The sequence below is a fragment of the Heteronotia binoei genome, chromosome 10 (assembly GCF_032191835.1).
Source record: "Heteronotia binoei isolate CCM8104 ecotype False Entrance Well chromosome 10, APGP_CSIRO_Hbin_v1, whole genome shotgun sequence".
NCBI lineage: Eukaryota > Metazoa > Chordata > Lepidosauria > Squamata > Gekkonidae > Heteronotia > Heteronotia binoei.
This window is the reverse complement of record NC_083232.1, coordinates 12,103,847-12,130,022: the sequence shown is the minus strand read 5'-3', so window position 1 is coordinate 12,130,022 and position 26,176 is coordinate 12,103,847. Positions and strand designations below refer to the sequence as shown.

The 26,176-nt window shown below is 46.9% G+C and overlaps 1 protein-coding gene across 1 annotated transcript in view; it reads left to right on the top strand.

The window, feature by feature from the left end:
• The window catches only part of PLCD1 (phospholipase C delta 1), an 80,618-nt gene that overhangs the window by 25,283 nt on the left and 29,159 nt on the right, over window positions 1-26,176 (top strand). The window contains exons 2-6 of the mRNA XM_060248038.1: window positions 12-176; window positions 15,559-15,787; window positions 19,682-19,811; window positions 23,355-23,586; window positions 25,109-25,310. Of these exons, the coding sequence (XP_060104021.1) occupies window positions 12-176; window positions 15,559-15,787; window positions 19,682-19,811; window positions 23,355-23,586; window positions 25,109-25,310 (958 nt within the window). The remainder of the gene's footprint in view (window positions 1-11; window positions 177-15,558; window positions 15,788-19,681; window positions 19,812-23,354; window positions 23,587-25,108; window positions 25,311-26,176) is intronic.

Here is a 26,176-nt window from a genome sequence, read left to right as displayed (position 1 = left end):
CTCTTTCCTAGGTTTACAAGATGACAACGACCTCAAGTTCCTCCTGAGGGGGAGCCACCTGCTGAAGGTCAAGTCCAACTCCTGGCGGCGAGAGCGCTTCTACAAGCTCCAGGAGGACTGCAAGACCATATGGCAGGAGTCCAAGAAGATGCTGAGGTCCCCCGAATCGCAGCTCTGTAAGTGTCCACCTGTCCCTTATGCGGCTTAAGCAGGGGTGGAATTCTAGCAGGAGCTCCTTTGCACATTAGGCCACACGCCCCTGATGTAGCCAATCCTCCGAGAGCTTACGAGGCTCTTTTTTGTGAGCTCCTGGAGGATTGGCTACATCAGGTGAGTGGGGGTGTGGCTTAGTATGCAAAGGAGCTGCTGCTAGAATTTTACCCCTGGGCTTAAGTGTTCGGTAGCAAGCCTGGGTAAGGACTTTTTTTTGTAGCAGGAACTCCTTTGCATATTAGGCCACACCTCCCTGATGTAGCCAATTCTCCAAGAGCTTACTAGGCTGTTAGTACAGGGCCTACTGTAAGCTCCAGGAGGATCGGCTACATCAGGGAGGTGTGACCTAATATGCAAAGAAGTTCCTGCTACCCATAAAGCCCTGATGGTAGGAACTGGGAGCTATTATAGAAAGGAAGTCGAAGCGCACCCTCTGTGTTCAGACGGGAGCAGGGGTGGAATTCTAGCAGGAGCTCCTTTGCATATTAGGCCACACCCTCTCGTGTAGCCTATCCTCCAAGAGCTTACAGGGCTGTTAGTACAGAGCCTACTGTAGGCTCCAGGAGGATTGGCTACATCAGGGAGGTGTGGCCTAATATGCAAAGGAGTTCCTGCTACAAAAAAAGACCTGGTCCTTAGTACTATGGCTGAAAGCAGGCAGGTGTGATTTACCAGGACGATGAAGCTGAGTCCCAGGAAGAAAGCATGCTCTTGGAGCCTTCCAGAATTTATCACAGATCTCTGGACCATGGAGATCAATTCCCCTGAAGGAAATGGAAACATAAGAGGCTGGACTGTAAGGTGTTATGCCCCATTGAGGCCCCTCCCCTCCCCAGACTCCGCCCTCCTCAGGCTCCACCTCCAAATATCTTGGAATTTCCTTGCTCAGAGTTGGCAATTGTAATCCCTCTCCAATAACCAAGCCAGTAGTGGTTAATTGTGCGGACTCTTATCTGGGAGAACCGGGTTTGATTCCCCACTCCTCCACTTGCACCTGCTGGAATGGCCTTGGGTCAGCCATAGCTCTGGCAGAGGTTGTCCTTGAAAGGGCAGCTGCTGTGAGAGCCCTCTAAGCCCCTCCCACCTCACAGGGTGTCTATTGTGGGGGAGGAAGGTAAAGGAGATTGTGAGCCCCTCTGGAGACTCTTCAGAGTGGAGGGCTGGATATAAATCTAATATCTTCATCTACCTCACAGGGTGTCTGTTGTGGGGGAGGAAGGTAAAGTAGATTGTGAGCCACTCTGAGACTCTTCGGAGTGGAGGGCGGGATATAAATCCAATATCTTCATCTACCTCACAGGGTGTCTGTTGTGGGGGAGGAAGGGAAAGGAGATTGTGAGCCGCTCTGAGACTCTTCGGAATGGAGGGCGGGATATAAATCCAATATCATCATCATCATCATCATCATCATCATCATCATCATCATCTTCTTCTTCTTCTTCTTCTTCTTCTTCTTCTTCTTCTTCTTCTTCTTCTTCTTCTTCTTCTTCTTCTTCTTCTTCTTCTTCTTCTTCTTCTTCTCCTCCTCCTCCTCCTTCTTCTTTGGAGTTCAGATTACAAACATGATGGGATTGTAGAAAAATCCCAGCAGTGACTCATTTGCATATTAGGCCACACCCCCTGATGCCAAGCCAGCCGGAACTGCATTCCTGCTCAAAAAGACCTGGTTGCCAGCCTCCAGGCGGGGCCTGGAGATCTCCCACTTTTACAACTAATCCTCAGCTGGCAGAGATCAGCTCCCCTGGAGAAAATGGCTGCTCTGAAGGGTGGACTCTGGGGCATCGCAGCCTGCTTAGGCTCCTCCCCAAACTCTACCTGCTCCCGGCTCCAACCTCAAAGTTTCCAGATCTTATCCGACACACACCTGGCAACCGTAGCGGCAGCTAGGGATTGTGACTAGGTCTTCCCTGGTTGGAAATGGCTCTCCCTGGCTACTTGGAGCTTCGTATGGGGATCTTTCTCCCTGCTGGGGAGCTGTATCTTCTTTCTGGCATTCTATATAACCCCCAGCACTTTCCCCATTTAGAGCCCAGCCCTGCACGAAAAGGCCTTGATCAGATAACAGCCTGCTAGAAAGCAAATAAAGGTGTGGGCGATGTACTGAACTCAGGGAACCTGGCCAATAAATGGAAGGGCTACAGCCAGCCCTGCCTGCCTCGACTGGGTTTGCAAGTCTTTTGCGGGACTATGCGAATACGGCTGCGTCTGTCTGTTTGCCTTTTGATGCTCTGCCAAAAAATAAGCGAATTGGGAATGAGCAAGATCTTTCAGGAGGTTTTTCTCTTTCACGATCTGATCCTGCATTCCAATGCTAAAGGGCATTTCTTAAAGTCTAAAAAAAAAAGAAGCCACTCAAGATTAAAATTAAGTGGGTAAGAATTTCAATTTGCTGTCTTTCTAGGCTTTTAAAAGATCAATTACAGTAAGTTTCTAGCCCTCATGGTGCTAGAAAAAAAGATGATTAAGGTAACTGCCTGTTAGATGAAGATGATAATGATGATGATATCGGTGAGGATATTGTGACTGGGTCTTCCCTGGTTGGAAATGTCTCTCTCCTCTGCTCTGAATCTCAGTCTCAGAGCAGTCACAATCTTCTTTGCTTTCCTCCCCCTCCCAACGAACACCCTGCGAGGTAGGTGGGGCTGAGAGAGCTCTCCCAGACGCTGCCCTTTCAAGGACAACTCCTACGAGAGCTATGATTGACCCAAGGCCATTCCAGCAGCTGCAAGTGGAGGAGTGGGGAATCAAACCCCGTACTCCTAGATAAGAGTCCGCACACTTAACCACTACACCAAACTGGGTCTCCAGAAACTCCCCTGCTTGCATGCATGGAGCAGTCCCTTCTTGATTCCAAATGTTAGGGTTGGCTGCCTCAACCTGGCCACTTTCAGAGCCTCCAGCTTTTGCCCCTACTCTAGAAAGCTTCTGAAAAGTGGCAAGCCCCACAACGGCTGGGAAAAGATGCCCCCTGACTTTAAAAAAAAGCCCCCCCCCTTTAAAATCCTAGCTACGGCCCTGATCATTTATCAAGGCCTTCTTCGTACTGAGGGCTTATCTCCCCTGGCAGATTGTTTTTCTCTGTGGGAACCTCTGAAAAAGCTCTTATCTATAGTGTGATTCATGGTTCGCCCTCCCTCCCTTTAAAAAGCCCAAGAGAGATTAATCTGGGCACTCCACAGCAAGATTTAACTATCCGCGAAACCATTCGAGGGAGTGCAATAACAGAGGTCGGAGGGAAAGTCAAGCATTCGCATACGGAAGTAGGAGTGTTGCCAAAGAAAATAATGCTTGCCGGCTATTTCAGTTTGGGGATCATTTTTTAAAAAACAAAACAAAACCCTGCTCTTTTCAAGATGTAAGACTTAGAAATAGGGCAGCTTTCAGTAGAGCTGAACAACAGAGCTGGAAAAGGTAGTTTTTGTTTCCCAGGCCCTGAAATCAAATTGATGCGGTGGAAAGTGCTATATAGTCACAGCCGACGTATGGCAAGAGATCAGGGGTGTCAAACATGCAGCCCAGGGGCCATATCAGGCCCCCAGAGGGCTCCTATCAGGTCACCGAGCAACTGGCTCTTGTCTGCTTCTTTCTCCCTCTCTCTTGCTTCCTTCTGCATCTCAACTTAAGAACATAAGAACACAAGAGAAGCCATGTTGGATCAGGCCAATGGCCCATCCAGTCCAACACTCTGTGTCACACAGTGGCCAATATATGTGTGTGTGTATACACAAACACACACATACATATACACAAATATATACACACACACATATACATACATACACACACACACAAACACACACACATATATATATATATATATACCATGGCTAATAGCCACTGATGGACCTCTGCTCCATATTTTTATCCAATCCCCTCTTGAAGCTGGCTATGCTTGTAGTCGCCACCACCTCCTGTGGCAGTGAATTCCGCATGTTAATCACCCTTTGGGTGAAGAAGTACTTCCTTTTATCCATTCTGACCCAACTGCTCAGCAATTTCATTGAATGCCCACGAGTTCTTGTATTGTGAGAAAGGGAGAAAAGTACTTCTTTCTCTACTTTCTCCATCCCATGCATAATCTTGTAAACCTCTATCATGTCACCCCGCAGTCGACGTTTCTCCAAGCTAAAGAGCCCCAAGTGTTTTAACCTTTCTTCATAGGGAAAGTGTTCCAAACCTTTAATCATTCTATTTGCCCTTTTCTGCACTTTTCCCAATGCTATAATATCCTTTTTGAGGTGCGGTGACCAGAACTGTACACAGTACTCCAAATGAGACTGCATTATCGATTTATACAGGGGCATTATGATACTAGCTGATTTGTTTTCAATTCCCTTCCTAATAATTCCCAGCATGGTGTTGGCCTTTTTTTATTGCAATCACACACTGTCTTGACATTTTCAGTGAGTTGTCTACCACGACCCCAAAATCTCTCTCTTGGTCAGTCTCTGCAAGTTCACAACCCATCAACTTGTATTTGTAGCTGGGATTCCCAATATGCATTACTTTGCACTTGGCCACATTGAACCTCACCTGCCACGCTGACGCCCACTCACCCAGCCTCAACAGATCCCTTTGCTTTGCAAGGCTTGCTCAATCGCACAGGAGCTACAGAGCAAAACCTTGATTTTCTCCATTGGTTGAGGCTTGTCTCTCTCCTTGTCCCCTGGGGAGGGAAGGAAACAACCAGAGCTTCTTTTGCTCAGTTCCCTGGATCCCATAGGAGAAATACAAAGAAAGCACCTTTCAGACCAAGTGGAGAGCCAGTTTGGTGTAGTGGTTAAGTGTGCCAACTCTTATCTGGGAGAACTGGGTTTGATTCCCCACTCCTCCACTTGCACCTGCTGGGATGGCCTTGGGTCAGCCATAGTGGTTAAGTGTGCGGACTCTTATCTGGGAGAACCGGGTTTGATTCCCCACTCCTCCACTTGCACCTGCTGGAATGGCCTTGGGTCAGCCATAGCCCTGGCAGAGGTTGTCCTTGAAAGGGCAGCTGCTGTGAGAGCCCTCTCCAGCCCCACCCACCTCACAGGGTGTCTGTTGTGGGGGAGGAAGGGAAAGGAGATTGTGAGCCCCTCTGAGACTCTTCGGAGTGGAGGGCGGGATATAAATCCAATATCTTCATCTACCTCACAGGGTGTCTGTTGTGGGGGAGGAAGGTAAAGGAGATTGTGAGCCGCTCTGAGACTCTTCGGAGTGGAGGGCGGGATATAAATCCAATATCTTCATCTACCTCCCAGGGTGTCTGTTGTGGGGGAGGAAGGTAAAGGAGATTGTGAGCCGCTCTGAGACTCTTCGGAGTGGAGGGCGGGATATAAATCCAATATCTTCATCTACCTCACAGGGTGTCTGTTGTGGGGGAGGAAGGGAAAGGAGATTGTGAGCCACTCTGAGACTCTTCAGAGTGGAGCGTGGGATATAAATCCAATATCTTCATCTACCTCACAGGGTGTCTGTTGTGGGGGAGGAAGGGAAAGGAGATTGTGAGCCACTCTGAGACTCTTCAGAGTGGAGGGTGGGATATAAATCCAATATCTTCATCTACCTCACAGGGTGTCTGTTGTGGGGGAGGAAGGGAAAGGAGATTGTGAGCCACTCTGAGACTCTTCGGAGTGGAGGGCGGGATATAAATCCAATATCATCATCATCATCATCATCATCATCATCATCATCTTCTTCTTCTTCTTCTTCTTCTTCTTCTTCTTCTTCTTCTTCTTCTTCTTCTTCTTCTTCTTCTTCTTCTTCTTCTGTTTTAGGCATGTTTTGTTTGAAGTTTAAAAAAAAAATCTTTAGCTGTGTTTGTCTGTGCCCTTTGAAAAGTTTATATCTCCGCTACCTAATCTTAAATAGGTGCACACATAGCCCAGCCCAACACATCCCGGCCCAGCCCAACAAAGTCTCATTTATGTCAGATCTGGCCCTCATAACAAATGAGTTCGACATCCCTGCACATAGGGTTTTCAAAGCAAGAGATGTTCAGAGGTGGTTCACCATTGCCTAGGCATAGAGACCCTAGAATCATAGACTCATAGAATCATAGAGTTGTGAGGGACCTCCAGGGTCATCTAGTCCAACCCCCTGCACAATGCAGGAAACTCAGAAATACCTCCCCCTAAATTCACAGAATCCTTATTGCTGTCAGATGGCCATCTGTTGAAAAACCTCCAAAGAAGGAGAGTTCACCACCTCCTGAGGAAGCCTGTTCCACTGAGGAACCACTCTAGCGGTCAGGAATCATAGAGTTGGAAGGGACCTCTAGGGTCATCTAGTCCAACCCCCTGCACAATGCAGGAAACTCAGAAACACCTCGCCCTAAATTCACAGGATCTTCATCGCTGTCAGATGGCCATCTAGCCTCTGTTTCAAAACCTCCAAGGAAGGAGAGCACACCATCTCCCGAGGAAGCCTGTTCCACTGAGGAACCGCTCTAAACTCAGAAACACCTCCCCCTAAATTCACAGGATCTTCATTGCTGTCAGATGGCCATCCAGCCTCTGTTTCAAAACCTCCAAGGAAGGAGAGCCCACCACCTCCCGAGGAAGCCTGTTCCACTGAGGAACTGCTCTAACGGTCAGGAAGTGCTTCCTAACCCTGGACTGCCTTAGCGGTCTCCCATCCAAATCCAAGCTTCAAAGATCTGATGAGATCAGGCTACCAAGGTCAGGGCGCAATGCAATTAGCTTTTAGAAAACGGTCAAATGCAAGGTTATAAATTAGTTGAACCAATGTGGGTCCTAGCATGGCCAGTTTTCAAGCTGGTGCCTAGGTTTTCTTATCTTTGCGTGTTTCAAATGTCGTCTTCTTTGACCACATGATTATGTCTCTGGAACCAAGGTTCATAGCATTATAAGGAAGTCAGTTCCAACATTTACACAGGCAAATTGGTTGGCAATCCTACCTGCGCCATTCTGCCTTGATGGACTTTGTGCTGTTGTAATCCTGAAATTCCTTGTCTTGGAAAGGAAATCCAGACACAATAGCACAACATCTGACACCGTGATATCGATTGAGCCCAGGGGAAGTCTGGAGACGATGGCTTTAGCCCCTTGTCTAAGAGAACCCCCAAAGTGGCTGGCAACTCCCTGAACAAACAAACCAGCCATGGCCGCCCAGGGGAGAAGGAAGTGGCTTGTGGGTTTTCGCTTCCCCTTGCAATCTGGTTTCCTCGGAGCCATTGTGGGTCTGTGGTTTAGATTGCGCCTTTGGCATTCTTATCTGCTTTTCACAGCATGAGAGGCCCATTAGGCTGTGATTTTGTGGTGCTCGACAGGACGCAGCCTTGAAGAACCTAATTTTATGGAAACGTGGTGGCCGGCTGTGTACACTTAGTAGATTTGTGTTGACGCAGGTTGTTGGAAGTGGGCTGGAATTAGGGTTGCCGATCCCTAGGTGGGGACAGGGGATCTCCTAGTTTGGAGGCCCTCCCCCCGCTTCAGGGTCATTAGAAAGCGGGGGGGGGGGAGGGAAATGTCTGCTGGACACTCCATTATTCCCTATGGAGACTGATTCCCTTAGGGTATAATGCTGTAGGTTTCTGGGGCTCTTGGGGAGCTGTTTTTTGAGTTAGAGGCACTGAATTTTCAGCATAGTATCCAGTGCCTTCCACCAAAATACCCTCCATGTTTTAAAAGGATTGGACCAAGGGGTCCAATTCTATGAGCCCCCAAAGAAGGAGAGCCAGTTTGGTGTAGTGGTTAAGTGTGCGGACTCTTATCTGGGAGCACCGGGTTTGATTCCCCACTCCTCCACTTGCACCTGCTAGCATGGCCTTGGGTCAGCCATAGTTCTCACAGGAATTGTCCTTGAAAGGGCAGCTGCTGTGAGAACCCTCTCCAGCCCCACCCACCTCACAGGGTGCCTGTTGTGGGGGAGGAAGATAAAGGAGTTTGTGAGCCGCTCTGAGACTCCTCGGAGTTGAGGGCGGGATATAAATCCAATATCGTCATCTATCTCACAAGGTGTCTGTTGTGTGGGGGGGAGGAAGGTAAAGGAGATTGAGAGCCCCTCTGAGACTCTTCAGAGTGGAGGGCGGAATGTAAACCCAATATCTTCATCTACCTCACAGGGTGTCTGTTGTGTGGGGGGGGGGGGGGGGGGGGAGGAAGGGAAAGGAGATTGTGAGCTGCTCTGAGACTCTTCGGAGTGGAGTGTGGGATATAAATCCAATATCTTCATCTACCTCACAGAGTGTCTGTTGTGTGGGGGGGGAGGAAGGTAAAGGAGATTATGAGCTGCTCTGAGACTCTTCGGAGTGGAGGGTGGGATATAAATCCAATATCATCATCTTCTTCTTCTTCTTGCCCATATCCATTATTTCCAAAGGAGGGAAGGCATTTAAGAGGTGTGCAGTCCCTTTGAATGTGATGGCCAGAACTCCCTGTGGCGTTCAATAGCTAGAATGAGAGTTGCCATGTCTGACTTGGGAAATTCCCGGAGATTTGGAGGTGGAGCCCCAAAAGGCAGAGTTTGTGGAGGCGAGGGGCATCCGTGGGGTATAATGCCATAAAGTCCACCCTCCAAATCAGCCATTTTTTTTAAGGGGAGCCAATTTGTGTAGACAGGATGCTAACTCCAGACTGGAAATTCCTGGAGTCTGGGAAGGGTGGAAGTTGGAGCTCAAGTTCCAGGGTTGCCAGCCTCCAGGTGGGGCCTGGAGATAACCTGCTTTTACCAACTGTTCTCCTGCTGGCAGAGATCAGCTCCCCTGGAGAAAATGGCTGCTTGGAAGGGTGGACTCTAGGGCATTGTACCCTGGTGAGGCCCCTCCCCTCCCCAAACCCCGCACTCTCCTGGATCCACCCCCAAAGTTCCAGGTATTTCCCAAGACAGACCTGGCAACTCTAAGCTCAACAGATATGATGCCATAGAATCCACTCTCGAAAGCTTCCATTTTCTGCCACTTTCTCTATAATCTGGAAATCTGTTATAATTCTGAGAGAACTCCAGGCTCCACCTGGGGATTTAGCAAACCAAAGTGAAACGCGGCTAGGGTTGGCAGAGATACAAAGCAACGCTTCCGTGTATAAATGTGTCTCAGTGGTGCTGCTGGAAGCTCACGCAAATAAAGTGACTCTAGCACCAGAATATAACTGGCCTTATCAAAATATATTTATAGCAAATGAAACAAATGCAGGAAAAGAGCCAAACGCCTAATGATGTACTGTATATATAAAACAAAGCAGTAGACGCACGCACCTTTAAGACCAACTAAGTTTTATTTAGAATGTAAGCTTTCGTATGAGCATACGAAAGCTTACATTCTAAATAAAACTTATTTGGTCTTAAAGGTGCGCCCGTCTACTGCTTTGTTCCGTTGCTTCAGACCAACACGGCTGCCTACTGGTATATATATATATATTTTAAAAAGGCCGCAGAGGCAATTGCCTTTTTCTTAAGTCAATTTCCAAGAAGGTGCAGGTCTGTGAAGCAAATAGAAGAAAGGACCTGCTTAAGAACGCCGAGGGGATCGGGTGAACATCAGCTGGTCAGCGTAGATTCTTAGACGTGCAGAAAATTTCCGTTTTTACCGCATAAGAGCTAAATGAGGTATTCGGGAATTCAGAACCCGTTTTCGCCTTCCAGGCTTTCTCTAAGCTCCCATCGTGACAAGGAACTTCTCACTAAGAGTCATAGCTTCAGGTGACACAGAAAACTATCTGGAAGTGGAACCTATCTGGAACTAGGGTTGCCAATCCCCAGTTGGGGGCAGGGGATCCTCCGGTTTGGAGGCCCTCCCCCCTCTTCAGGGTCATCAGAAAATGGAGGGGGGGGGAGAAAAATCCCCCCCCCCCACGCCAGTTTGGTGTAGTGGTTAAGTGTGCAGACTCTTATCTGGGAGAACCGGGTTTGATTCCCCACTCCTCCACTTGCACCTGCTGGAATGGCCTTGGGTCAGCCATAGTTATCACAGAGGTTGTCCTTGAAAGGGCAGCTGCTGTGAGAGCCCTCTCCAGCCTCACCCACCTCACAGGGTGTCTGTTGTGGGGGAGGAAGGTAAAGGAGATTGTGAGCCGCTCTGAGACTCTTCGGAGTGGAGGGCGGGATATAAATCCAATATCTTCTTCTTCTTCTTGCTTGGCACTCCATTATTTCCTATGGAGACCAATTCCCATAGGGGATAATGGAGAATTGATCCATGGGTATCTGGGGTGGCTATTGTTTGAGTTAGAGACACCAGATTTTCAGCATAGCATCCTGTGCCTCTCCCCAAAATACCTCCCAAGTTTTAAAAAGATTGGACCAGGGGGTCCAATTCTATGAGCTCCAAACGAAGGTGCCCCTATCCTTCATTATTTCCAGTGGAGGGAAGGCATTTAAAAGGTGTGTGGTCCCTTTAAATGTAATGGCCAGAACTCCTTTTGGAGTTCAATTACGCTTGTCACACCTTTGCTCCTTGCTCCACCCCCAAAGTCCCCAGATATTTCTTGAATTGGACTTGGCAACCCTATCTGGAACCTAACTGCAGTAAAAATAGAAATTTCCTACACGTCTAAGAATCCTACATTTCCTACACGTCTAAGAATCTACATGGATCAGCTGATGTTTGCCCGTTCCCCTTAGCGTTCTTAAAGTGGTCCTTCGTTCTATTTGCTTCACAGGAGACTGAACCTGCAGCTTCTAGGAAATTGACTTAAGAAAAAGGAAATGGCCTCTTTAAATATATATATATATATATATATATATATATATACATAATACATATGTATATATACATATATATATATATGGCTGTTCTCCTGCTGACGTTTCGTTTGCTATAAATATATTTTGATAAGGCCAGTTATATTTTTGTGTTAGAGTAACTTTATTTGTGTTAACTTCCAGAAGCACAATTGAGACTAATTCATTTTATTTCCATTTCATTTATTAGCTTCTATGACCAAAGGTCTTAAGTTCAATCAGGATGTAACGATCGTTAAAACGCATATGAATTGGTATCCAACTAACCATATTCACAGAATTCAAATGTTACAGTCCAGATATTCAAATCTAAAAGTGAATAAAATGTTAAAACAGGAATTTCTAATAAAACCTATCGTACAGTTAAGTAAACCGAAAATTGTCATATTAACCACAGATATGCCAGATTCCATTACCATCAGATCAATCCAGATTTCTGTCGTTTTGCAGAAAAGGTTATCGTTAAAAATTTTGTAACTATAATATAGTGGGTTCGATGCATGAAGGAGTAACCAGTTGAGTGATAACAATAGACATGATATAGGATAGGGCTACATTTTAAGACTGGCAATGCCGGCCCAATTTATATACATCTCTGGATTCCCACACTAGCACCTCATTGGTTCATTCAAACGGGTGGGGGCTTGTGATTGGTCTAGGGCTGCAGAGATTTGGATCCTGCAGCCCTTTGTTCCCAAGTCCCCGAGCTCAGCCCGTACGGCTCCAATGAGCCCGGCAGGCACACCCAAAGTCTTCATTTGAGTCCACATACATAACAGTATTTAACTGAGTGTAGTTTTAAATAGACCGCGGGTATATGTTTTATTTTATTGTTTTAACTGTGTAAGATGTTTTCAATTCAATAATTTTATGTTAGATTTTATGTGCTGTGAGCCGCCCTGAGCCACTTCGGTGGGAAGGGCGGGATATAAATCGAAATAAACTAGAAACTTGAACTTGAAACAGTAACAAAATAGGTGGTTTCAGGATTAGTATCTGCCAGCAACTAAGCAACCACCCAAAGTTCAGTTGGTAGTTGGTGTTTAATGAGAACAGGAGTTATCCAAATTGATCTAGGAATCGACCACTGATGACAATGTAATAGAAGATGGCCAAGTGTTTCTACAGTTCCAGACCCGCAGTCACATAAGCGATCTGAGTACGGCTCTCTAGAAAAATGACCTGTCAACTCAGCAGTGGGAACTAATTGAGACTAATTTATACACGGAAGTGTTGCTTTGTATCTCTTCCACCTGAAGGTTGGCAGCTTGGGCTGCCAACTTCCAGGTTACTCCAAGTCTTCCGCTACTACAGCTGATCTCCAGGCAGCAGCAATGAGTTCACCTGGAGAAAATGGTCCCTTTGGAAGGTGAACTCTATGGCACTATACCCCCACTGAAGTCCCTCCCCTCTCCAAGCCTTGCCCTACTCAGGCTCCACCCCCGAAAGCTCCAGGTATTTCCCAACACGGATCCGGCCACCTTATGGGGAACCCAACAGAACTGGCAACCCTAGTGGGCAGGAGCGGAATTCTATCTTTGCATATTAGGCCACACACCCCTGATGTAGCCAATCCTCCAAGAGCTTACAAGGCTCTTTTTTGTAAGCTCTTGGAGGATTGGCTACATTCGGGGGGGACGTGGCCTAATATGCAAAGGAGCTCCTGATAGAATTCCTCCCGTGCTAGCGGGTACATTGGCTTGTCTCTCACATTCTTGCTTCATGTGAAAAGCCGCCAAAAGAAAACAGCTCCTTAACGGCTGGGAAAACAACCCTCTCTCAGGGTCTTTAAAATCTGGGAGCCATTCTCTGTTTTGTTTTTTAAAGAAAAGCTAAGCTCCTGCATTATATTCCAAGCAAGCTGCTTCTGCCGTGGTGGCAAGTGATAAACGCTTTTGCATGGAGGCCAGTCTTGGATTTTGCCCAAGGACATTTTGGAAAACTGATGAGTTGGGGAATCCCCTCTGATGTGGGAGCTGAGTTTTACGGATGAATGCAGAACAGGCTCTGAGCGGAATGTCTAACGGACCAGATGAGGCTCTTTGATCTGTCAGGCGCAGAAAATGCTGTCCTGCCATCTTGGGAGCTTTCTTTTGTCGTCTCCTTGGAACCCGTGGGCCAATTTTGTCAGCATTTGCAACGAGGAGGAAAATGTTACAGGGAGGAAAAGAAAGTCTGGGAAAGCCAGATGTCTCTGTGACAGCCTCCAGGTGGATTTAGGGACGCCAGCCTCCAGGTGGGACCTGGAGATCCCCTGGAATTGCAGCTCATCTCTAAACTACAGAGATCAGTTCTCCTGGAGAAAATGGCCGCTTTGGAAGGTGGACTCTAGAGCAGCGATGCGGAACTGATTTGTTATGAGGGACAGATCTGACATAAATGAGACCTTGTCAGGCCAGACCATGTCAGGCTGGGCCATGTGTGTACCTGTTTAAGCTTAGGTAGCAGAGATATAAACTTTATAAAGGCCACAGACAAACACAAAGGTTCTTTTTTTAAAATGTAAATCATACTTAAAACATTAGCACTCATTGGTCTTAAAGGTGCTTTCTTTGTGTCTCTCCCATGGGATCCAGGGAACTGGGCAAAGGAAGCGCTGGCTCTTTCCTTCCTTCCCCAGGGGACCAGGAGGGGGAGGAGCCTCAGCCAATAGAAGGGCTTGGCTCAGTAGTTCTGGCGAAGCAAGTTTTTCCCTCTCCCCTCCTTCCTCCCCAAGGGAGGAGCCTCAGCCAATGGAGGAAATAGAGGTCGCTCCTGAGCAATTGAGCAGGCCTTGCAAAACAAGCCGTGATGCAGAAGGAAGCAAGAGAGAGGGAGAAGGAAGCAGATGACAGGCAGTTGCTCAGGGGCCTGATAGGAGCCCTCTAGGGGCCTGATTCGGCCCCTGGGTCAAACGTTTGACACCTCTGCTCTAGAGCATTGTACTCCACTCTGATCCCCAGGCTCCATTCCCAAATCTCCAGGAGTCTCTCTACCTAGATCTGCCAATCATATTCCCCCACCGGTGGCCAGGAGGGACCCGGCAAGCCTAAACGGTTCTCATGAGCTGTAAGGCAGGCGGGTACCACTGAACGAATTCGAATTGCTTACTCAAGTGCCATTAGAACCTAAGAACATCCCCACTGCATCAGAACAATGGGGGATAGCCAGGGTTGCCAATCCCCAGGTGGGGAGGGGAAACCAGGCAATTGCTGCTGCGATTACCAGCCTCAAAAAGAAATATCAACCAAAGTGAGACTCTGTGAGTTATAGTATATAGTACAGTTATATGGCGTTTTTACCCTATAAGACTGTTTTGGACGAGCTGGAAAAAGCTAGAGCGAAACAAGGATATCAGTACGACCTCGTAGCTGTGCTGAACCGCTGGCTGCTTTTTTTGTGAAGAGCTTATTGGACTTTTGTCTACTTTCCTTGAAGATTTCTGCACAAAGTCGATTTATTATGGGTTTTCACCAGGACTATCCCGAAGGAAAATCAGCACGGGAGTGCTATAAAAGACTGGGACTGGCGTCCGGTGAACACGTCTTTTTCATGACTTGTAGACTGAATGCCTGTGAGGTTTATTTATCAGTATAAATATTTTGATACGGTATTTTCTAATTTGTTTTCTTTGGTTAATATTTCTTTTCGAGGCTGGTGATCGCAGCAGCGATTGCTGGGTTTCCCTTACCTGTTATGCTGTGATTCTCTATTCTGGGTTGCACAATCCACAGGTGGGGGACAGGGGATCTTCCAGTTTGGAGGCCATCCTCCAACTTCAAAGTTATCAGAAAAAGAGGAGCAGGGAGGGAAATGCCTTCTGAGCGCTCCATTATACCCTATGGAGGTTGATTTTCATTGGGTATAATGGAGAATTGATCTGTGGGTATCTGGAGCTCTGGGGGGGGGGCTGTTTTTTGAGGTAGAGGCACCAAATTTTCAGCATAGCATCTGGTTAAAAAAAAAAGAAAAAGGTAAAGGTAGTCCCCTGTGCAAGCACCAGTCGTTTCTGACTCTGGGGTGACATTGCTTTCACAATGTTTTCATGGCAGACCTTTTCACGGGGTGGTTTGCCATTGCCTTCCCCAGTCATCTACGCTTTCCCCCCACCATTTTGCCTTTTGAACATTTAGTCACTAGATATCCCATTCAACAAAGCTCTCCCACTGTCCTGTGTCCTAACCCTATTTCTTCTTGTCACTGGCTGTTTTCTTGGCTATGCCACTGAGACCTTCCAGATATTTGTCCACCCCCTTTTAAATCACAAAAACTCACAAATGCTCAGTTCCTTCACTTAGTAGAGACGTTAATTTAGCAAATTTCCTTGGCATGTGGTACTCATCTTTTCTAGAAACTTTGGAGAAGAGATGCAGGTTTATAAACAAGTAACAGATCAAATTCTGACCATAATTTTCCATCCTCCTTTCACGGAGTTAATGGGGAACCATCAAAATTTATCCTCACAAAAAGTCCAGAGAGGTAAATCTGACCATGACTGTAAGGCGACCAGTGGCCCAAGAACACCACAAGAGTTTCAGAGGGCATTTGCCAGACACCTGTAAAGAAGCTGTGGGAAGAGACCACAACGATGAGGAAAATGTTGTTTTTGTGATTTCTACTGCAGAGCAGAGATAAGGACGGTGCCTAACGGACTGCTGATAGTCTGTGTCTTGTTTGTTTCTGCAGTCTCCATAGAGGATATCCAGGATGTGAGGGCAGGCCATAAGACTGAAGGGATGGAAAAATACGCCAAGGACGTTCCCGAACATCGCTGCTTTTCCATCATCTTCAAAGACCAGAGGAAGAATCTGGACCTCATAGCTAGCTCTGAGATGGATGCGAACCACTGGGTGTCTGGCCTGGGGAAGATCATCGCAAAGACCAACTCCATGAGCCAGAGACAGAAGCTACAACAGTATCCTTTTGTTTCATTCCAAAAACATATGCTGTTCAGTCAGTGTGCTTTCTCTTGCGTATCTTCTCATCGTCAGTAGTTCCTTGATTTGTTAGGGTTGCCAACTTCCAAGTGAGTAGCAGAAATTAACCCTAAGGTTCTGTGATAACCAGCCTCCAAATGAATAAGCCAACTTTCAAGTGAAGCATGGAGACCTCCTAGAATTACAAACGTTCTCCAGACTATAGAGATTAGTTCCCCTGGGGAAAATCAAGATGGGTGTTAGTCTGTTTGAAGCCGTAGAAAAGAGCAAGAATCCAGTTGCACCTTAAAGACTAACAAAACCTGTGGCAGGAGAGTTTTCCTGAATCACTGCTCAGTTCTTCAGATACCAAGATGGGTAGCCATGTTAAGTCTTTCTTTAGCAGTAGAAAAGAGCCAGAGTCCAATAGCACCTTAAAGACTAACAAAATTTGTGGCAGAGGATAAGCTTTTGTGTGTCACTGTTCACTTCTTCAGGTACTCTGCCACAAAATTTTGTTAGTCTTTAAGGTGCTATTGGACTCTGGCTCTTTTCTACTCTAGGAGAAAATGGCTGTTTTGGAGAAGGGACTTCATGGAGTTATATATCGCTGAGGTCCTTCTCCTCCCCAAAACCTGTCTTCTAATCTATGGGATCCACACCCAGATCACCAGCAACCTACCAACCTGGAGTTGGCAGCCTTATATCTAACAATATACTTTCCCAAGTCCTCAATGAATTGACCTGAGTAGGATTCCAAGCAGACAGGCACCCGATTTTTCTCTCTGAATTAGGGTTGGTGTTAGAGGAGTGCAGAAGCCACCTCAGATGTTTTTGCTAGTCCTGTCAAAAACCTCTTAGCCTTCTTCAAAATTAGTCAGGTATTTTGCTGGAGAAAATATACTCCCCATCTTGTGCTTGGGATGAAACCCAGTCACAGCCTAGACAAATATGGACTCCTATCTGTTCCCTGAGAGACATGTTTTCTCCTGTCAAAACTCTTTTACTTCAGAGGAACGCCAAATGCCTGTGAAATTTTGCTGTAGACCTCCTTCAAAATTAGTCATATGTTTTGCCTGAGGCAAAATTTTTTCCTAGTCCTGAGGCAAAATTTCTTGGATAGTCATTTTCTTTATTTGATAGACAGCCTGCCCCATCCCATGGTTTTGGAGCGGGTAACAATATGTACTTAAAACAAATAAATAACCTGGCAGGTGGAAAGAGTGGAGTGTGTGTGAAGTAACTGATTTAGAAACAGGAGAGAAAGTTACAGTTGCCAACAGGCCTGGAGGAAAAAATTCCTGTTCCTTTCATAGAAGCTTTATGGAATGCTATTTTTTATCAGGTGGTATTACTTATCTCCACCCCATGAACAGCTTCACCTTCCCATTTCCACAAATGAAGCTTCTTTTTTAAGGACCAGGACATTTTCCCCTTCCAGTTTGTCGGTTACCCTAGGACAGGTACAACAGCTGCATTCAGTATACTGGTGCCATCTTCAGGTAGATTGGGCTTCCCAAACTCCGGAATGAAGGCATTCTGTGTTTGCTTAGGGTTAAATGGAAAAAAAGGAACACTGTGCTGCTTTCTTTAAAAACTCTGGAGACTAAATGCCAATAAGTGGTTTGCTGTTGTTTCAGTTAAAACTTGGCCTTTCAGAGTTAACATTTCTTTGTTCAGCTTCATGGCTTGGGGTTAAAAGCCTGCTCCTGACACTGAGAAAGCCATCTGTTTTTAAGCTTGGTGGTGACTTGAGATTGAGCATTCGGACTGTGTTCAGAGAATGACAAAAAAAAGCTTTCTCTGAAGTTATAATGACATAGTGACTTTGTTAAATTAGAGCCCAGCAGAGTTATTGTGGTGTAGTGGTTAAGAGCGGCAGACTTTAACCTAGAGGCCTGGTTTGATTCCCCAGTCCTTCCCATAAAGCCAGCTAGGTGATTTTGGATCAGTCACAGTTCTCTCTGAGCTCTCTCAGCCCCACCTGCCTCACAGGGTGTCTGTTGTGCCTCAGACAAAATATATGACTAATTTTGAAGGAGGTCTACAGCAAAATTTCACACACATCTGGTGTTCCTCTGAGGTAAAAGAGGAAGGGAAGGAGATTGTAAGCTGCTCTGAGACTCCTTTGGGTAGTGAAGAGTGGGATATAAAAACCAGATCTCCTCCTCCAGAATTTTCAGTGTACAAGCTTCCAAGAGTCAAAACTCTCTTTGTCTGATATCTGACAAAAGGGATCTTTGGCTCTCAGAAGGTTATACCCAGAAAAATCTTGCTGCTATCTAAGGTGTGACTGGACAACTGTAGTGATCTTGGTATGTTTTGCTCTCCTTGGGGAGGGCATGACAATTGAAACCACTTGGAAAATGGCATCAAGTAAGGCTCAGACAACTGTTAAGAGGGTAATCATTATACTGGATTTTTATATCCTGCCCTGTACTCTTAATCTCAGAGTGGTCACAATCTCCTCTATCTCCCCCCCGCCCCCACAACAGACACCCTGTGAGGTAGGTGGGACTGAGAGAGCTCTTAGAGAAGCTGCCCTTTCAAGGACAACTCCTACGAGAACTATTGCTGACCCAAGGCCATTCCAGCAGCTACAAGTGGAGGAGTGGGGAATCAAACCCGGTTCTCCCAGATAAGAGACCGCGCACTTAACCACTACACCAAACTGGCTCATGTGACTTGATTTCCCCCCTCCCCTGTGAATTTGGCATTATGGACATTCATGGAATGTCAGACTTTGCTACATTTAACGCACACAATGTCACATGGATAGAATCACAGAATTGGAAGGTGATCCCAAGGTCATCTAGTCCAACCTCCAAGATGTGGCCTTGATCTCACTGAAGGGTGTCAGGCTGAGGTGGAGACTGAGGTGAACAAATCTTGCATTTCCTCCAAAACCTATTCTGAAATTAGGTGCCAGTTTCACATACTCACACACACTCACTGTGAAGCAGTGTAGTGTAGTGGTTAGACCGTCAGACAAGGATCTCAGAGAACCATATTTGAATCCCTCACAGTACCATAGAAACTTTCTGGGCGACCTTGGAGCAGTCGTTGTATAAAGGTAGTCCCCTGTGCAAGCACCAGTCATTTGCGACTCTGGGGTGACGTTGCGTTCACAACGTTTTTACAGCAGACTTTTTACAGGATGGTTTGCCCTTGCCTTCCCCAGTCATCTACACTTTCCCCCCAGCTAGCCGGGTACTCATTTGACTGACCCTGGAAGGATGAAGGGCTGAGTCAACCTGGAGCCGGCTACCTGAACCAGCTTCCGCGGGGATCGAACTCAGGTCATGAGCAGAGAATTCAGACTGCAGTACTGCAGCTTTACCACTCTGCGCCACGGGGCATACTCATATACTTGCAGCCTAACCTATCTCCTTGGGTTGTTGAGAGGGTAAAATGGAGGAGAGGAGAACTGGGTAATTGAGTGCCCATTGGGGAGAAAGGCAGGGTATACGTTGGATAGACAGAAAGATAGATATATGATAAAAAATCTCCCAAAAAATCTAGATCGGGGTGGACAAACTTGCATAACGTAAGAGCCACATGTTAGATGTTTGAGAACCGCAAGATATGAACATCAGATGTTTGAGAGCCAAAAGACACAAAGGAAGGAGGGAAAGAGGGAAGGAAGCAAACAGATGGGGGGAGGGAGGGAGAAGTGGAAAGAAAGCAACTTTAACTTCACATGCATTCTCCAAGCCAAACAAGAGGGCAGTGGGGGTTTTAAGAACCACAAAATATGTGTGAAAGAGCCACATGTGGCTCCCAAGGCCACCCCTATTCTAGATGCTTAAAATCTCCAAGAAACCTCTATCTAGATGCTTAGAATGAAAAGGCAGGCATATTGTGGTGTACGCTCCTTATAATCGATTCAACAGCTGGATTCATGCGTGTTTGCGGAAAGCGGACAAGAACAAAGATAACAAGATGACCTTTAAGGAGCTCAAGAACTTCCTGAAAGAAGTCAACATCCAAGTGGATGACAGCTATGCCCGGCAGATCTTTGAGGTAAGGAGAATTTTTTTTTTTTATGGACGTTGTATCTTCCTGCATTACAGAACAAAATTAACTATTAATTCATTGGAATGGTAGAATCTAGACACTGCAGAATAATTCACTGGGCAAATGGAAAACTCAGTCCGAATGATGACGCAAGGAACTATTAGGAGGTTGTGTTATACTTTGTAATTATATTATGCATTACGATGTTAGTGTACATATAATAATGGTAATGAGTAGTATTATAATTATTATGGAGTCCTTTTTCATAGAATCATAGAGTTGGAAGGGACCTCGAGGGTCTAGTCCAACCCCCTGAACAATGCAGGAAACTCACAAACACCTCCCCCTAAATTCACAGGATCTGCATTGCTGTCAGATGGCCATCTAGCCTCTTTTTAGAAACCTCCATAGAAGGAGAGCTCACCACCTCCTGAGTTGGAGTAGACCTCCAGGGTCATCTAGTCCAGCCCCCTGCGCAATGCAGGAAACTCACAAACACCTCCTCCTAAATTCACAGGATCTTCATTGCTGTCAGATGGCCATCTAGCCTCTGTTTAGAAACCTCCATAGAAGGAGAGCCCACCACCTTCTGAGTTGGAGTGGACCTCCAGGGTCATCTAGTCCAGCCCCCTGCGCAATGCAGGAAACTCACAAACACCTCCTCCTAAATTCACAGGATCTTCATTGCTGTCAGATGGCCATCTAGCCTCTGTTTAGAAACCTCCATAGAAGGAGAGCCCACCACCTTCTGAGTTGGAGTGGACCTCCAGGGTCATCTAGTCCAGCCCCCTGCGCAATACAGGAAACTCACAAACACCTCCCCCGAAATTCACAGGATCCACATTGGTGTCAGATGGCCATCTAGCCTCTGTTTAGCAACCTCCATAGAAGGAAAACCTACCACCTCCTGAGGAACTAACATTATAGAACATTACTAACAATATAGAATGTACTACTGTATGATCAACATATGTGATGTTTACAGGTGTTTTTGTTTATAAAGAAGAATACATACACTTGCTAAATTTGGGAGCCAGTCAAATTTTCTAGGAAACAACTGGGAAGGAGAGAGAGACGGAGGCTACATTATGCCCATGAGAGGATAGACCAGCAGTGGCCAAACTTGCTTAACATAAGAGCCACATAGAATAAATGAACGTCAGATATTTGAGGGAGGGAAGGAAGGAAAATAGATGGGGAGGAGAAGGTGGAAATAAAGCAACTTTAACTTTAAATGTATTCTCCAAGCCACTGGCTGGTTTGGCTTGGAGAAGTGATTTAAATGAGAAAAATGCCTTCTCCAAGTCAGCTGACAGGGAAGAGGGGGCATTGAGAGCCACACAATATGTGTGGAAAAGCCACATGTGGCTCCCAAGACAAAGTCTGGCCACCCCTGGGATAGATCTTCTGTTTACTAGCATGCTTTGAGCCAGTTTGGCGTAGTAGTTAAGAGCAGCAGACTTTTATCTGGAGCCCTGGGTCAGGTTCCCCCACTCCTCCACATGCAGCTGCTAGGTGACCTTGGGTCTGTCCCAGTTCTCTCAGAGCTGTTCTCACAAGAGCAGCTCTCTCAGAGCTCTCTCAGCCCCGCCGACATCACAGGGTGTCAGTTGTGGGGAGGGGAAGGGGAGGAGACTGTAAGCCACTCTGATCTTCGGAGTGAACGGCAAAGTATAAACCCAATTCTTCTTCTCCTCCCAATTTCCCTTCCCTGCTTGCTTATTTGACAGTGGCCAAGGCTTACCTTGTACCCATGGTTGCCAACTTTGGGTTGGGAAATTCCTGGAAATCTGCGGGCAGATCCTTGGGTTGGTGAGATTTAAGGAAACCAGCAGGTTATAATGCCATGCACTCTCAAAATCAGTCATTTTCTCCAGAGGAACTGATCTCTGTAGTATGGAGATCAGGTGTAATTCCAGCACATCTCCAGGCCCCACCTGGAGGATGGCAACCATATTTGTAGTCTCTGCTTTTGGAGTCCTCCTTCCAGTTGGTGTCTGCTGATTCCACTGCACACCTGGATTTTAGGAAGAAAAAAATCAATAATTAATAATAATAGTAATAATAATGATGATGGTGGTGGTGGTGGTGATGATGATGCTTTGAGTGCAGCTCTTGAACCTTTCTGAGGGTTCCCCTTCCTCCTACCCACCTTGTCCATTGAATAGTAGGTGCAGCTGCATAACAATCCCTGAAGAAGAAGAATTGCAGATTTATACCCCTCCCTTCACCCTGAATCTCAGAGTCTCAGAGCTGTTTGCTGTCTTCTCCCCCGACAACAGACACCCTGTGAGGCGGGTGGGGCTGAGACGGCTCTCACAGCAGCTGCCCTTTCAAGGACAGCCTCTGCCAGGGCTATGGCTGACCCAAGGCCATTCCAGCAGGTGCAAGTGGAGGAGTGGGGAATCAAACCCGGTTCTCCCAGATAAGAGTCCGCTCATTTCACCACTATGGCTGACCCAAGGCCATTCCAGCAGGTGCAAGTGGAGGAGTGGGGAATCAAACCCAGTTCTCCCAGATCAAAGTCCGCTCACTTAACCACTATGGCTGACCCAAGGCCATTCCAGCAGCTGCAAGTGGAGGAGTGGGGAATCAAACCCAGTTCTCCCAGATCAGAGTCCGCTCACTTAACCACTATGGCTGACCCAAGGCCATTCCAGCAGCTGCAAGTGGAGGAGGGGGAATCAAACCCGGTTCTCCCAGATAAGAGTCTGCGCACTTAACCACTACACCACACTGGCTCTCTGGATGAGCTCCACCACCTATTTTTCTGCAAAACAAAGAATAATAATAGCAATAGTAGTAGTAGTAGTTGTTGCTGTTGTATAGGCAGAGTAGGCCCAGTCAAATATTTAAGCCAATTGGTGTAGTGGTTAAGTGTGCGGACTCTTATCTGGGAGAACCGGGTTTGATTCCCCACTCCTCCACTTGTACCTGCTAGCATGGCCTTGGGTCAGCCATAGCCCTGGCAGAGGCTGTCCTTGAAAGGGCAGCTGCTGTGAGAGCCCTCTCCAGCCCCACCCACCTCACAGGGTGTCTGCTGTGGGTGAGGAAGGGAAAGGAGATTGTGAGCCGCTCTGAGACTCTTAGGAGTGGAGGGCGGGATATAAATCCAATATCTTCATCTACCTCACAGGGTGTCTGTTGTGGGGGAGGAAGGGAAAGGAGATTGTGAGCCGCTCTGAGACTCTTAGGAGTGGAGGGCGGGATATAAATCCAATATCTTCATCTACCTCACAGGGTGTCTGTTGTGGGGGAGGAAGGGAAAGGAGATTGTGAGCCGCTCTGAGACTCTTCGGAGTGGAGGGCGGGATATAAATCCAATATCTTCTTCATCTTCTTCTTAAGCAATTTTCATAATAATCAATAATAAAGATTTGGAAAAATGGCAATGGGCTTATTCGGAAAGAACTTCCCGTCGAGTTCTTCTTTTTGGGGGATCCATATTGACCGTCTCCGGTGCTTCTTATGTTTTGCATTGTCCAGCCCTGGCTCAGGTTGCGGCTTGTAAAGAAGGAAGGGTTTCACCTCTGCTCTCTGTGTCCGCAGCAGTGTGACACATCCCAAACGGACACCCTGGAGGACGACGAGATCGAGGTCTTCTATAAGCTCCTCACCGAGCGAGAGGAGATCGGCGAGATCTTCTCGCAATATTGCGACGCTGAGCAGGTCATGTCGCTGGACAACCTGGTGAGGTTCCTCCGAGAAGAACAGCGGGAGGAGGACGCCGGACCCGAGATGGCTCGCTCTCTGATCGAGAGATACGAACCCAATGGAACTAGTAGGTCCCCTTAACCATGGGACGGAGCGGTTTCCCTGCTTGCAATATCGACTGGTGTTCCCTCTAAGCTGAGTTGGTGTGAGCTAGCTCACAGGGTTTTTTTAGCCTCCAGCTCACACGTTTTTGTCTCCGCTTTGGAAGGATGGCCCCGGTGCAAACTCATTTATGCGATAGCCCAGGGATGGCCAACGGTAGCTCTCCAGATGTTTTTTTTTGCCTACAACTCCCATCAGCCCCAGCCAGCATGGCCAATGGCTGGGGCTGATGGGAGTTGTAGGCAAAAAACATCTGGAGAGCTACCTTTGGCCACCCCTGCAATAGCCGAATCTCTCACTCACAATACCAGTAAGCTCACAAAGTAGAGTTTTTGCTCAGGAGACGCTGCCGCTTAGAGGGAACATTGAGATCGACATACTGCCTTTCGGCAGAAAACTTTTCTAGGGGCTCAGATTTAAAAAAAAAAAAATGTAAACTCAGCAGTGAATATCTGGTTGGATGTAATGTGGCACCAGTGATGTTGGATCTAATGTGCCAACAGAAAAGGATTTCCTTATCTCCATCCCACCGACAGTGCTGAAATTCTACTCTTGGGGGTCAAGGGATCCTCAAGAACAGTGTAGGGGGGCAAAGTAGGGGAATAGTCTACATTGGGAGGTGGGAATCGTGGAAATTAACCCTCCCTCCACCAGTGGATGTCCTGTCGTGCTGGTGGAACACTGGTGGAATGCTGCCCTTAGATCCAGTGAATGTCTACGGGCTGAGAAGACAAAGCTAGGAATTAACATCTGGAATAAGGGTTCCCCAGTCTTTCTAAACCTGCAGGCACCTCTGCTAATAAACATGGTGGGCCCAGGTACAAAATGGCTGCCGTGGGAGGTGGAGCGTCTTATACAATGCCTGCAACAGCTAACCTTGGGTTGTACAGTGAAGAGCAATGCGCCCATTTCAGAACCTTTGCAGAATAGTCAGACTTCCATGGGTCTCCAAAAAGAGGCAAGATACTGTTATGGTGGGCTCACCAGGGAAGAAGTCTTGTAGCTTAGGGGCCACAGCAGCAAAGGCCCTGCTCATAACTGGCAACAGAGTTCCATTTGAAAATGATTGTACCTGAAGCCAAGCTTCAATGGCTAGTTCCTGACACCAAAACAAGAACAGGAATGGGCATGGCCCCTAATTATACAGTAAATAGATACTATTATTGGGAATTTGAGATATTCTGCCCTTAATATAGATATTCAGGACAGGTTATGAAACATTTACTATAATAGAAATAGGAGACTCCCTCATGGGTTACATGCCCCAGTTTCAGTGCTGTTGAGAAACAGTTTTTTTCCCACAGTATGGTGTTCTGAGCAGTGGAAGGAACTAGAGACTTACTTAAAAAACAAACAAACTGGGAATTCACAGAACCTGTTACACTTATTGTGATAACTGTGTCTAAACTGTGCCTTTTGCTTCAAGATCACCGTTTCATTACATAATCCCTGTACTGTTTTCTCACTGTTTTTGTGTGGGCGTGCAGTCAAAACGGAACAAGCCATGACTAAAGATGGCTTCCTGATGTATCTGCTGTCCGATGACGGAAACGTCTTCGAGAAGGCCCACCGCCAAGTGTACCAGGACATGACCAAACCTCTCAGTCACTATTTTGTGTCATCTTCACACAACACCTACCTCATGGAAGATCAGCTGAAAGGGCCCAGCAGCACGGAAGCCTACATCAGGTATGAGGTACCACCTCGGTTCCTCACAAAGGCAAAACAATAACTGTACTACCCCCTTTCTTGTATCATTGCTGCACCCCCAGCAGAAGAGGTCTAACTGGGACAATGATGCTCTATATTCATGGTGTTTGGGGGGCAACAGTGTGTGTGTGTGTGTGGGGGAGCTTCTGGAGTTCTAGTCCTACTGGTGGACTTCCTGATGGCACTTGGGTTTTGGCCCCTGTGTGACACAGAGTTGTTTGGCCTGGATTGGCCATTTAATTGATCCAACATGGCTTCTCTTATGTTCTTTATGCTTTGCGTACTGGGTACTTGGGGAGCATTGGGAGGGCTTCTGGAGTTCTGGCCCTTTTGGTGAACCTCCTGATGGCACCTGGGTTTTGGCCACTGTGTGACACAGAGTGTTGAACTGGATGAGCCATTGGCCTGATCCAACATGGCTTCTCTTATGTTCTTATGTGACAGAGTGTTAGACTGGATGGGCCATTGGCCTGATCCAACATGGCTTCTCTTATGTTCTTATGTGACACAGAGTGTTGGACTGGATGGGCCATTGGCCTGATCCAACATGGCTTCTCTTATGTTCTTATGTGACACAGAGTGTTGGACTGGATGGACCACTGGCCTGATCCAACATGGCTTCTCTTATGTTCTTATGTGACACAGAGTGTTGGACTGGATGGGCCATTGGCCTGATCCAACATGGCTTCTCTTTTGTTCTTATGTGACACAGAGTGTTGGACTGGAGGGGCCATTGGCCTGATCCAACACGGCTTCTCTTATGTTCTTATGTGACACAGAGTGTTGGACTGGATGGGCCATTGGCCTGATCCAACACGGCTTCTCTTATGTTCTTATGTGACACA